This window comes from Thalassophryne amazonica, chromosome 16 (assembly GCF_902500255.1).
Source record: "Thalassophryne amazonica chromosome 16, fThaAma1.1, whole genome shotgun sequence".
In the NCBI taxonomy this organism is placed as follows: domain Eukaryota; kingdom Metazoa; phylum Chordata; class Actinopteri; order Batrachoidiformes; family Batrachoididae; genus Thalassophryne; species Thalassophryne amazonica.
In genome coordinates this window covers 50,945,263-50,957,994 of record NC_047118.1, presented here as the reverse complement: position 1 = coordinate 50,957,994, position 12,732 = coordinate 50,945,263, and the positions used below count along the sequence as shown (strand labels likewise).

General features: G+C 40.7%; 1 protein-coding gene across 1 annotated transcript in view; it reads right to left on the bottom strand.

Annotated features, from left to right (window-relative positions):
- Positions 1 to 12,732, bottom strand: part of LOC117528586 (dynein assembly factor 5, axonemal-like) — a 72,744-nt gene that overhangs the window by 23,658 nt on the left and 36,354 nt on the right. Inside the window, exon 8 of the mRNA XM_034191216.1 lies at positions 6,706 to 6,874. Within this exon, the coding sequence (XP_034047107.1) occupies positions 6,706 to 6,874 (169 nt within the window). The remainder of the gene's footprint in view (positions 1 to 6,705; positions 6,875 to 12,732) is intronic.

Below are 12,732 nucleotides of genomic sequence, written 5' to 3'. Positions count from 1 at the left end.
GCTATCTTAGCTAATTATAGGCCAATCTCCAACCTTCCTTTTCTCTCAAAAATTCTTGAAAGGGTAGTTGTAAAACAGCTAACTGATCATCTGCAGAGGAATGGTCTATTTGAAGAGTTTCAGTCAGGTTTCAGAATTCATCATAGTACAGAAACAACATTAGTGAAGGTTACAAATGATCTTCTTATGGCCTCAGACAGTGGACTCATCTCTGTACTCATCCTGTTAGACCTCAGTGCAGCTTTTGATACTGTTGACCATAAAATTTTATTACAGAGATTAGAGCATGCCATAGGTATTAAAGGCACTGCGCTGCAGTGGTTTGAATCATATTTATCTAATAGATTACAATTTGTTCATGTAAATGGGGAATCTTCTTCACAGACTAAGGTTAATTATGGAGTTCCACGAGGTTCTGTGCTAGGACCGATTTTATTCACTTTATACATGCTTCCCTTAGGCAGTATTATTAGAAAGCATTGCTTAAATTTTCATTGTTACGTAGATGATACCCAGCTTTATCTATCCATGAAGCCAGAGGACACACACCAATTAGTTAAACTGCAGGAATGTCTTTCAGACATAAAGACATGGATGACCTCTAATTTCCTGCTTTAAAATTCAGATAAAACTGAAGTTATTGTACTTGGCCCCACAAATCTTAGAAACATGGTGTCTAACCAGATCCTTACTCTGGATGGCATTACCCTGACCTCCAGTAATACTGTGAGAAATCTTGGAGTCATTTTTGATCAGGATATGTCCTTCAATGCGCATATTAAGCAAATATGTAGGACTGCTTTTTTTTTTGCATTTGTGCAATATCTCTAAAATTAGAAAGGTCTTGTCTCAGAGTGATGCTGAAAAGCTAATTCATGCATTTATTTCTTCTAGGCTGGACTATTGTAATTCATTATTATCAGGTTATCCTAAAAGTTCCCTGAAAAGCCTTCAGTTAATTCAAAATGCTGCAGCTAGAGTACTGACAGGGACTAGAAGGAGAGAGCATATTTCACCCATATTGGCTTCTCTTCATTGGCTCACTGTTAATTCCAGAATAGAGTTTCATATTCTTCTTCTTACTTATAAGGTTTTGAATAATCAGGTCCCATCTTATCTTAGGGACCTCATAGTACCATATCACCCCAATAGAGCGCTTCGCTCTCAGACTGCAGGCTTACTTGTAGTTCCTAGGGTTTGTAAGAGTAGAATGGGAGGCAGAGCCTTCAGCTTTCAGGCTCCTCTCCTGTGTAACCAGCTCCCAATTCGGATTAGGGAGACAGACACCCTCTCTACTTTTAAAATTAAGCTTAAAACTTTCCTTTTTGAAAAAGCTTATAGTTAGGGCTGGATCAGGTGACCCTGAACCATCCCTTAGTTATGCTGCTATAGACTTAGACTGCTGGGTTTCCCATGATGCACCCAGTGTTTCTTTTATTCACCTCTTTTTGCTCTGTATGCACCACTCTGCTTTTAATCATTGGTGATTGATCTCTGCTCTCTTCCACAGCATGTCTTTTTCCTGATTCTCTCCCCTCAGCCCCAACCAGTTCCAGCAGAAGACTGCCCCTCCCTGAGCCTGGTTCTGCTGGAGGTTTCTTCCTGTTAAAAGGGAGTTTTCCTTCCCACTGTCACCAAGTGCTTGCTCATAGGGGGTCGTTTTGACCGTTGGGGTTTTTCTGTAATTATTGTATGGCTTTTGCCTTACAATATAAAGCGCCTTGGGGCAACTGTTTGTTGTGATTTGGCGCTATATAAATAAAATTGATTTGATTTGATTTTAGGCAACTGTATGACATCAACGGTAAGAACTCCTTACTATTTCCTGCTTAAAAAAACCCCCAAAAGCAACAAACCACAGATGGATGATGGGCAAGCAAAACAGCCAATTCTCAATTGTCAATTTAACTACCATAAATTGTTTAACAGGGTGATGATTTCCATGACTCATACACACATCAAACACAGGACACAGACTTTCGGTTCCACTGCTGTTAATAAAGTCCTTGGGTCCTGTTGATAGATCAATGATCCCATCTGCTTGTATAAACTCCAGGGAGGCCGAGTGCAGCATTGAAGAGGCACAAAAAGAACAAGCTCAGAGCTTCAAAGTTGCCTTGATCGAAAGGAAGGTCACGACCAGGCGGCTGTGATGCTGTTTGATGTAGTGACCTGCACGCGGATCACTGAGTGGACTTAGAATGGACTGGTCACTTAGCTGTGCGACTGGGTTTGTGCGGGAGTGGGTGTGGGGACTTAGGGGTTAGTCAGCTTCCTAGTCAATTAGAGAGGGGAGGGGGAGAGAGTGCGAGAGGAAGATGAAAGTGTCGTGAGGGGAGGAGCTGGTGATGGAGGATTATATGGCATACAGGGGGGTAAAGTGAAGTCTCAGCATGAAAGACAAGGTCAGAGCATTTTAACCCATTGTACCCCCCCCACCCCCAACCCCTTTTACACAAGACAGACACACTGACTGACAAACAGAGGCAGGGAACAGGACAGACAGAAGTCAGTGTGTTTCTGCTTTGGTAAAAGAAAATAATGAAGAGATTTTCAACTCAATGTGAGGGTCACTGAGGATCACAGACAGGCATCTGTCTTGGACGACCCCAATGGGGCATAAAGTCATAAATCATAGTGTTTTTGCCACATCGTCACTTAACAGCATTCACATTTGTCAAGTGGGGGCACTGACAGATGTGTTTGCCTTTTTGACTGAAAATATGGATCAAGAGAAAGTCAAAGTTGAAAGAACAAGTTGAGGTGATGAATCTGCCAGGTTAGCTATGAAACTGTCATTAAATGGCAATTCATTATTCTGCCATCAAATAAATTCATGCAGGCGATTTTGATGTGTTGCTTTCAAATTGGATCACATAGAAATCATACAAACAATTAAATATTTACTGTCTGTATATAAGTAGTGGTACCAGTCACACGAATGCACACCACATACAGTTGTACTCAAAATAATAGCAGCGTGTTTAAAATAGTGAGTAAAGTTTAAAATCCTTATACAACCCCTGGCAAAAATTATGGAATCACCGGCCTCGGAGAATGTTCATTCGGTTGTTTAATTTTGTAGAAAAAAAAAACAGATCACAGACATGACACAAAACTAAAGTAATTTCAAATGGCAACTTTCTGGCTTTAAGAAACACTATAAGAAATCAGGAAAAAGAATTGTGGCAGTCAGTAACGGTTACTTTTTTAGACCAAGCAGAGGGAAAAAAATATGGAATCACTCAATTCTGAGGAAAAATTTATGGAATCATGAAAAACAAAAGAACGCTCCAACACATCACTAGTATTTTGTTGCACCACCTCTGGCTTTTATAACAGCTTGCAGTCTCTGAGGCATGGACTTAATGAGTGACAAACAGTACTCTTCATCAATCTGGCTCCAACTTTCTCTGATTGCTGTTGCCAGATCAGCTTTGCAGGTTGGAGCCTTGTCATGGACCATTTTCTTCAACTTTCACCAAAAATTTTCAACTGGATTAAGATCAGGACTATTTGCAGGCCATGACATTGACCCTATGTGTCTTTTTGCAAGGAATGTTTTCACAGTTTTTGCTCTATGGCAAGATGCATTATCATCTTGAAAAATGATTTCATCATCCCCAAACATCCTTTCAATTGATGGGATAAGAAAAGTGTCCAAAATATCAACGTAAACTTGTGCATTTATTGATGATGTAATGACAGCCATCTCCCCAGTGCCTTTACCTGACATGCAGCCCCATATCATCAATGACTGTGGAAATTTACATGTTCTCTTCAGGCAGTCATCTTTATAAATCTCACTGGAACGGCACCAAACAAAAGTTCCAGCATCATCACCTTGCCCAATGCAGATTCGAGATTCATCACTGAATATGACTTTCATCCAGTCATCCACAGTCCATGATTGCTTTTCCTTAACCCAATGTAAGCTTGTTTTTTTCTGTTTAGGTGTTAATGATGACTTTCGTTTAGCTTTTCTGTATGTAAATCCCATTTCCTTTAGGCGTTTTCTTACAGTTCGGTCACAGACATTGACTCCAGTTTCCTCCCATTCGTTCCTCATTTGTTTTGTTGTGCATTTTCGATTTTTGAGACATATTGCTTTAAGTTTTCTGTCTTGACGCTTTGATGTCTTCCTTGGTCTACCAGTATGTTTGCCTTTAACAACCTTCCCATGTTGTTTGTATTTGGTCCAGAGTTTAGACACAGCTGACTGTGAACAACCAACATCTTTTGCAACATTGCGTGAAGATTTACCCTCTTTTAAGAGTTTGATAATCCTCTCCTAGATGCAGACTAACGAGCAGATCTGATTTGATGCAGGTGTTAGTTTTGGGGATGAAAATTTACAGGGTGATTCCATAATTTATTCCTCAGAATTGAGTGAGTACATATTTTTTTCCCTCTGCTTGGTCTAAAAAAGTAACCGCTACTGACTGCCACAATTTGTTTCTTGATTTCTTATAGTGTTTCTTAAAGCCAGAAAGTTGCCATTTGAAATGACTTTAGTTTTGTGTCATGTCTGTGATCTGCTTTTTTTCTACAAAATTAAACAACTGAATGAACATCCTCCGAGGTCGGTGATTCCATAATTTTTGCCAGGGGTTGTAATAGCTTTTATTTCCATACACTCAAATGCATTGGGAACACTGCACATTCTATTCCAAATCAAAACATGGAGAAAAATTTATCATATTTGTTATTACTTTACAGAAAGTGAAGAAAAAGGATTAGGCTGTTCAAAAAAAACAAACAAACACAAACAAACAAACAAAATAGCAGTGTAAGCAATTTTTGTCGCAAACTCATATTTACTGTATTAACTGAAAAATTCTTAAAAATGTATTTTTCTGCTATACTACTACTTATACTATTATCAATTCTGCTTATTGGTCCAATTCTTTATCGATTTCCTTATTGATTCCTGATCAATTTTCTGCCTAACTTTTTTTTTTTAGGCCTACACAGGTTTTCAATGCCAATGCAGCCTCGTTGTTGCTGGACACATATTTTGATGTCATGATGCCAGATGTGACATTAGTACTTGTGCATGACTGGGTCATGTTTCCAGGAGCCTCCTTCCCAATAATGTACTACTGACGGGCACAGACAAGCACCGGACGTTTATGACAACTTGCAGTTAACTTGACGTGCAGCGTCTGCATGTCGCCTACTAGCAGATAAACCTCTGTTTATGCAAGAACCGTTAATTCAGAGGAAATTAAATTAGACAGACTTGTCTTGTGGATTAGTTATGGAAGATGAGAACTGTGTGATGACAAAGGGTTTTTTTCTCTCTAAAAAAAGCAACAAGGAAGTTGTAGGATGGTGTGCTTGATTTACAGTAATTTGCCTTGCTTGACATTGCATATCCTGTGATGTGACTATTAGGGTATGAGAGACTTTATTGTCCCAGTGGGAAATTTGCCTTGTTAGTCCAAGGCAAATTTTAGTGTAAAAACAATTTATTCATTGAACCACAGTACAATAAAACAACAATACAGTCCACATACTCACCAATCGATTGCACATACCGATCTGCACCGTCAGCATAAGAAAATGCACATACCCATATTATGATAATACTGCATTAAGAGCAAGAGGAATACTAGCATGGTATATACACTTTCCAGCCTAGGTGATTTTATGGGGTTTAATGGTCAGGGGTACAAAGGAGTTTCTGAACCATTTGTGCCTGTATAGGGGGCTTCGCACTGCCTCCATGAGACCTGGAGCTGATTTTCAGAATGGACAATACATATGAGTTGGATGTAAGATAATCTTTTGTACTGGTCTGATTATGGTTTGCTGAAAAATGCCTTGAAGACTAGGGTGTTGACAGATCCCTATAATCTTCATGGCTGCCTGTATCAATCTGTTCATTTGGGCCTTTGACTGATCTGTCAGGCTCCAAACCATGCCAAGATTCCACAGTGCAGGAGCCTATAGCATGATTGATATAACAGGAGCTGCTGCACCTCCTGAACCACACCAATGGTTCTGAGCCTTCTATGAGTAGTACGTTCATTTGTGCAGACAGTCAACAGACTACTGCGCATGCACATTTGGCAATGATGATGCTCAAGCAATATACTGTGCAGCTGTGCTTGAAATGCCAGCACAATTGCTTTTCTCTAAATCCGCCATCACACATTTCCTCATAAATATTTGCCAATATCTTAGCTGACATTAAAGATGGCAGCTGGTTACTAATGTACTTGAAATGGCATCAACAAACATGCACAGATTAACTACAGGGTTAGTTCTATTTTTATTCTGACCACCTAACAGGTCAGTTTTTCAAAATTATATTTCTCGGGCAGTTGCTGTGTCATATAGTGTATTTTGCAAAGTACAAGACATTTTTTTTAGACTAGCTCGGGAGGTCCTACAACCTATACTCTAATGCAAATTACATACAACAAATCATGTGTTCCTTATTAATACTAATAATATGTATCTAACTATTTATATAGGTTTTCCCAGGAATCAAAGCACTAAACAAAAACTCCAATAATAAAATAATGAATGCCAATAAGAAGAAGTACACTGCAACAATGCATCAAAAGAACTGAAATACAGAAAAAAATGATGCTTTATACTCAAAGGCAACTCACATGCTGAAAAATAGGGTACCTAGTAAATTCAGCACATACGGTTATGTTTTAGTGATGTGTTGTGTCAGACATCACTTCTTACCTGACTGCATGACTATGACATTCAGTTGAAGCCTCTGTGGGGAGTAACTGGTCCAAGTGTTGACAGAAGCAGACAACCAGTCCAGCAGCTGGCCGATATGTTGTCTATAGAGCGCCCCCACTGACTCCAGGCCCTGCACCTCACACAAGCACCGAACACTCTGCAGGGCCTGAGAGAGTGCAAAGGACAAGAGGGAAACGTATTATGTCAATGCAAACTTTAGTCTTTTTCATGAAGAATCACACAGAATTGGTCACTGTTTTATAGAAGGGCTAAAAATGCATTAATTTATTTACTGGTCAAATCCTGAGAACTACAGATGAGGTCTCACACATAAGCACCGGATGTCACGCAGGAAAAAAGCGGCTATGCTGAGCTGAGAGGAAAGAGCAGGAATGAGAGATAGGAGAGTAAATAATTAGAGAACTCTTTGGGGCAGGGAACCTGACCTTTCAGGCACTTTATAGTTCCTCCATAGCCCTTTTGGGATGGACTGGACAGAGACAATGTATGAGTCACAGATCACCCCTTTTCACAAAAGCTAGACGGCCATAGTTCGTCCGCTGATGGGAAAGATGAGCCCCCTTTTCTGGGAAAACAACTTCTGTTTTTCCTCTGGGTCCAGGATGCCCAAAGCCATTCTCACCCTCCCTCTCTCATAATTTGTTCTTACTTCACTGCATGCTACTGTATTATAACACTGGGTTTTGTTTGACTGTGGACACACATTTAGACACATACACAGTTGCAGCCAGACATAAACACTCAAACACACTGGACGTGCACATAGAGTCTGGTAGACAACGCTGGATTCCCGCTCGGCTCCCTGTCATTATCCTCCTCCAGAAATGAGAAGTTAGCTGACATGCTGACCTCGGATACCACTGGCCTCTCTGGTCACTGTTCCCGTTTGTCCCCCTGCATACAGTGGCTGACCGCAAGATAAAATCTCTTTACTGTTGGGATCTGATGAGGTGTTACAGAATTAAGAAAAACAAACAAAACAAAAAAAAAAGGGGGGGGGGGGGGGGTGCTGATGATGCACAGGTGTTCCTTTCTCAATTTTTCTGTCTACCTCTTCATCTCCTTCACATTCCAGCGAGGACTGAATTCAATCTTCCACTCAAAATGTGTTATTTCAGTTTCCCTTGCTAGGTGGGTAAGTATACTGTTGGCTCTGTCTTGGCTCTTCTTACATTCCACAAATTTGCTCATGCATCATAAAACCGATCCTTTTACTAATAAAGCCAGTGGTGGAGAAAAAAGAAGACTAAAGCCTTGGGTAGACTTTTGCCTGGGGGCTCGACAGAGCGCATGAGGTGTTTATCATCTTCTTTCTCGACATTTTTACCTCTGATGATGTGTGAAGGCTGTGCCACCAAATTGGACTTCAAACCACCAATCTGCTCTTCTAGATGAGCTATAGACACCTAACACGATATTCCAAAAAATTCCCAGCAGGTGTTAGTGAGACAACACAAAAAGGAGCCAGGACAACAACTCTGAGTTGAAGAAAGTGAGTCACAGCACCATGGTACCATAATAGTCTCTGTTCAGCAACACAGGAGAAGATGTTATGCAATCACACAAATTAGAAGATGGATCTTGACAAAAATCCTTGTGGGAAGATGAACCTTGAGTCACTAAGGAAGCAGTAAGTTTTGTACAAGCCCTGCAGCTGGTTGGTGCCGGTGCTTATCCCCAGATTCTATCATGCAAAGGGATTGAGAATCTATGGCTCCCCAAGGACAGGACACCAGTCTGACTCAGGTTATCTTCCCAACCAAAGCCAGTATCCATTTAACAAGTGGGTGGACTGGGAGGTTGTGGGAATCACACCTAGGTCTACATATTGGTAGCCCATATTGGTAGAGGGAAAAGGTCTCCACTAAGGAAAATAAAGAGTGGACAGAGTAGTCTGTGCAGTGTTTTGAGAGCACTAATTGAAGTATGTTCATAGAAGCATGTGGTGGAGATCTCAACGAGTTAGCTGATGTGACATGTTCTTACACTGCATTCTGCAGAGATATGATCTGAACAATAACAACAATAAACCATGAGTTACCAAGCTTGTTAAAGCTAACATACATGCTAAGAAACCTTTATACATGGAATGGTCTCTGAGGTGTACACAGCCACTAGAGATATAAAATGAGAAATTTTAAGTGCAAAACAGAATTAAATATAAATAAAATAAAACTGGAAAACAAAATGGCTGCAAACAATCTGGGCTCAGCCTGGTCAAGCATGAAAGCTATTGCAGGCATTAGTAATTAAAAAACAGAAGCATTGTCACTGTTTGATGCGGATTTTGAGCTTGCAAATGCTCTTAATCATTTTTATTCTTGATTTGATGTTTTGGATTTTTGCTATGACTATGAACACACCACTATTAAATAGGAAGATACTGAAAAGACTTTCTCCTCAATGAGAACAAACAGGAGCTACACACCTGACAACATTTGTGGATGACTGCTTAAACCCTGCTCTAAAGAACTGTGTCCAATATTTTATTACATTTTTAATAAGTAGGTGTTGGCCTCCTCCAGGGTTGCGCCTTGTGATATTCATGGACAGGATATCGAGGTGTAGTTGGGGGGAGGAGGGTTTCCAGTTTGGAAGGCTCAGGGTCTCATCACTGCATTTTGCAGATGATGTGGTCCTGTTGGCTTCATCGGCCGGTGATCTCCAACACTCACTGGATCGGTTCACAGCCAACTGTGAAGCAGCTGGGATGAGGATCAGCTCCTCTAACGCTGAGGCCATGGTTCTCAGCAGGAAACCGATGGATTGCCTACTACGGGTAGGGAATACGGTGTTGCCCAAACTGAAGGCGTTCAAGTACCTTGGGGTCTTGTTCAAGAGTGAGGGGACAATGGAGCATGAGACTGGCTGGAGAATTGGTGCAGCAGGGGCGGTGTTGCATTCACTCTACCGTACTGTTGCGACGAAAAGGGAGCTGAGCCAAAAGGCGAAGCTCTCGATCTACTGGTCAATCTTCGATCCTACTCTCACCTATGGTCATGAGGGTTGAGTCATGATCAAAGGAACAAGATCACAGGTACAAGCAGCCAAAATGGGCTTCCTTAGGAGGGTGGCTGGTGTGTCTCTTAGAGATAGGTTAAGAAGTTTGGTCATCCGTGGGGAGATCGGCGTAGAGCCGCTGCTCCTTCGCGTTGAAAGGAGCCATCTGAGGTGGTTCGGGCATCTGGTAAGGATGCCTCCTGGGTGCCTCCCTAGGGAGGTGTTCCACGCATGTTCATCTGGGAGGAGACCCAGGACTAGATGGAGAGATTATATCTCCACACTGGCCTGGGAACGCCTCAGGATCCCCCAGTCAGAGGGGGTCAATGTGGCCCGGGAAACGCAAGTCTGGGGTCCCCTGCTAGAGCTGTTGCTCCCGTGACCCGATCCCGGATAAGCGGTTGAAGATGAGTGATTTTTAAAAAGTCCTTACAAACACAGCATGTCCCCAAATGTTGGAAGGATGCTGTAGTTGTTCCGGTGCCCAATACAAACTGCCCCAAAGAATTAAATGATTTCAGACCAGTTGCACTGACATCCATACTGATGAAAACTTTTGAGAAACTAAGATCTGAAATTTTAAAGAAGGCAGAGCCTGATAATGATCCTTTGCAGTTTGCTTATAGGCCACATAGAGGATTTGAGGATGCCACAGTCACTTTGATGAATATGCTCCTTAAATATTTAGAAGGGAAATGAACCCATGCTCGGCTTTTATTTATTGATTTTTTTTTGTCTGCTTTTAATACAATTCAACCCCACATTTTAACAAGAGACTTTTAGAACAATTCGATTTAAGCAATAACTTTTTAAACTAATAACACACAAAGAGTGCAAGTCAATACAACATTCATCAGATCTCTTCATCCACTGGCTCCCCTCAGGGTTGCATGCTGTCCCCTCTGTTTATTCTTTTTACAAAAATGTGTTGCAGCAGCAGGGAAGACAAATTTATTTTAATGTATGCAGATGACTCTGTAATCTTGAGTTTGCTTCATGATAAGTAAACAAGTCATGATCCAGTCACCCAGGACTTTGTTGACTGGTGTGACAGGTCCTTTCTTCAGATGAACACTTCTCAAACAAAAGACCTGTATCGACTTCAGAAGACTCCCCAGGGCTCGGGAACCCACTCTTATAAAGGGTCAGACAGTGGAGTGTGTGGAAAAATATAAATATCTCAGCACAATTATTGACAGTAAACTAAGTTTTTTTTTTTTTTTTTTTACAATATTTTATTTTTGTTTTCCAACATATGATTTTACAAAAAGGAAAAAAAATGAACAGTTCAAGACCCTTCCCTAACCCACTCACATACAACCTAAAAACAACATAAAACAAGAAGCAAGACAAAAAATATTGATATTAATGACTAAACGCTCATTGTAATAACCTGTCTACATGTTATCCACTACAGAAGTTGGCAGGGTGTCTATATAGTCCAGATGGGGCTGCCAAATCTCTACAAAAGGTAATAATCATTTCTGAGTGTGTATGTGATCTTCTCTAATGGAATAAACTGTTCATTTCCAAAACCCATTGTGATATAGACAGGCAGGAGTCAGACTTCACCGAGGAGGCTATGCACCTTCTGGCAATGCAAAAGGCCAATGCATGAAATTTCTTTTGGTTCCTTCTTAATTGTGCATCAATGTGTGTAAGGTCTCCTAACAGACAGATTTGAGGATCTGTAAAATAAGTATGAAGAAAACTGCGACGCTGTATATAAAAGGGGAATCAGCATTTGAACTGTTTGAGGAAGTTGTCCTTTTTCCACACTGATAGAATACTCTTGATCCTTTTTTATAGCTCATTTATAGGAGACCGTAGCCTTGTCTGAACCCTCCGTGATATCGCGGGATTTGACCACTTACAGGGACCTCAATTTAATAGGAAAACTTCACATGGATAAATGGTGAATGGTTTTGTTTTTGACTGCAATCACTGAAGCAGCCGCAAAAAGTTTTTTTTTGGTTCCTGGTGGAGAAAAAAAGGTGAGGAGGTGGGAGACGCCATGTTGGTAAGTGTCAGCCTACACAGCTAACCAGAGTAGCTCCGTTCTCTCGCCTGCAAAACCACCTCGACACGTTTGTGCTCCGGATCATAAACAAACTACAACACATGTCCACTTTCTACCACATTGTCACTTTTTCTTTGCATTTTCACTCTGTTTGTGTGTAATTTGCCCAAAACCCATTGAAAATGTTGTGGTTTGTACCCCGGAAGTAGAGAAATGACATCATATATGTCATATTTGACCACTTTAGCGCCTGCCCCAAACGAGAATACGCTGCCCTATGGAATCTTTTAGCTTGGTGTCTTGGTCTAGCAACCTTACCCAAAAAAATAAATAAATAAACGTTCTCTGAATCAAATTGTGAGGTGGTCCAGTAGGCTGACTGGAGAACCACGGATTAACCCAGAATGCTTATATACCAGACAGTTATAGAGGATGACTGATCTTATTTTGAAAGATGGCTCATATCCCTACATGGTGAATTTCAGCTTCTTCCATCAGGCCACAGATATAAATTGCTGGTCTGTAAAATCAAGCAATATTCAGACTGTGGCTGCCCACTGCTCTCAATGATTGGATTGTGTCTAACTGTAATTTGGATGGATTAAATGCAGATTATAACCTTCTCTGTATGCATGTTTATACAATGACAACAAAGGCTCTTCTCCATCCTACTAATATTTTAATAAGAATTGACTGAGAATCAGAACAGACACATCTCAAATAAAAGTTTCAATTAGCTGAATCTGAGCAGAACGTCTGTCAGAATTACAATGGTGGCGAAGTCATTTTGTATTCTGTTAGGGAAAAAATATCCCACCTATTAACCAAGTAAATTCTCAGTTTCAATTCTAGTATAGCTATAACATTCTGAACATGCTCATCACACAGCAGGATCACAAAGATTTCCCAGAAAAGGACAAAGGACCATTCAAAGAGAAAAGCTTTCAGCTGCCAGAAAACATATGGACCAACTCCTCTTTCTG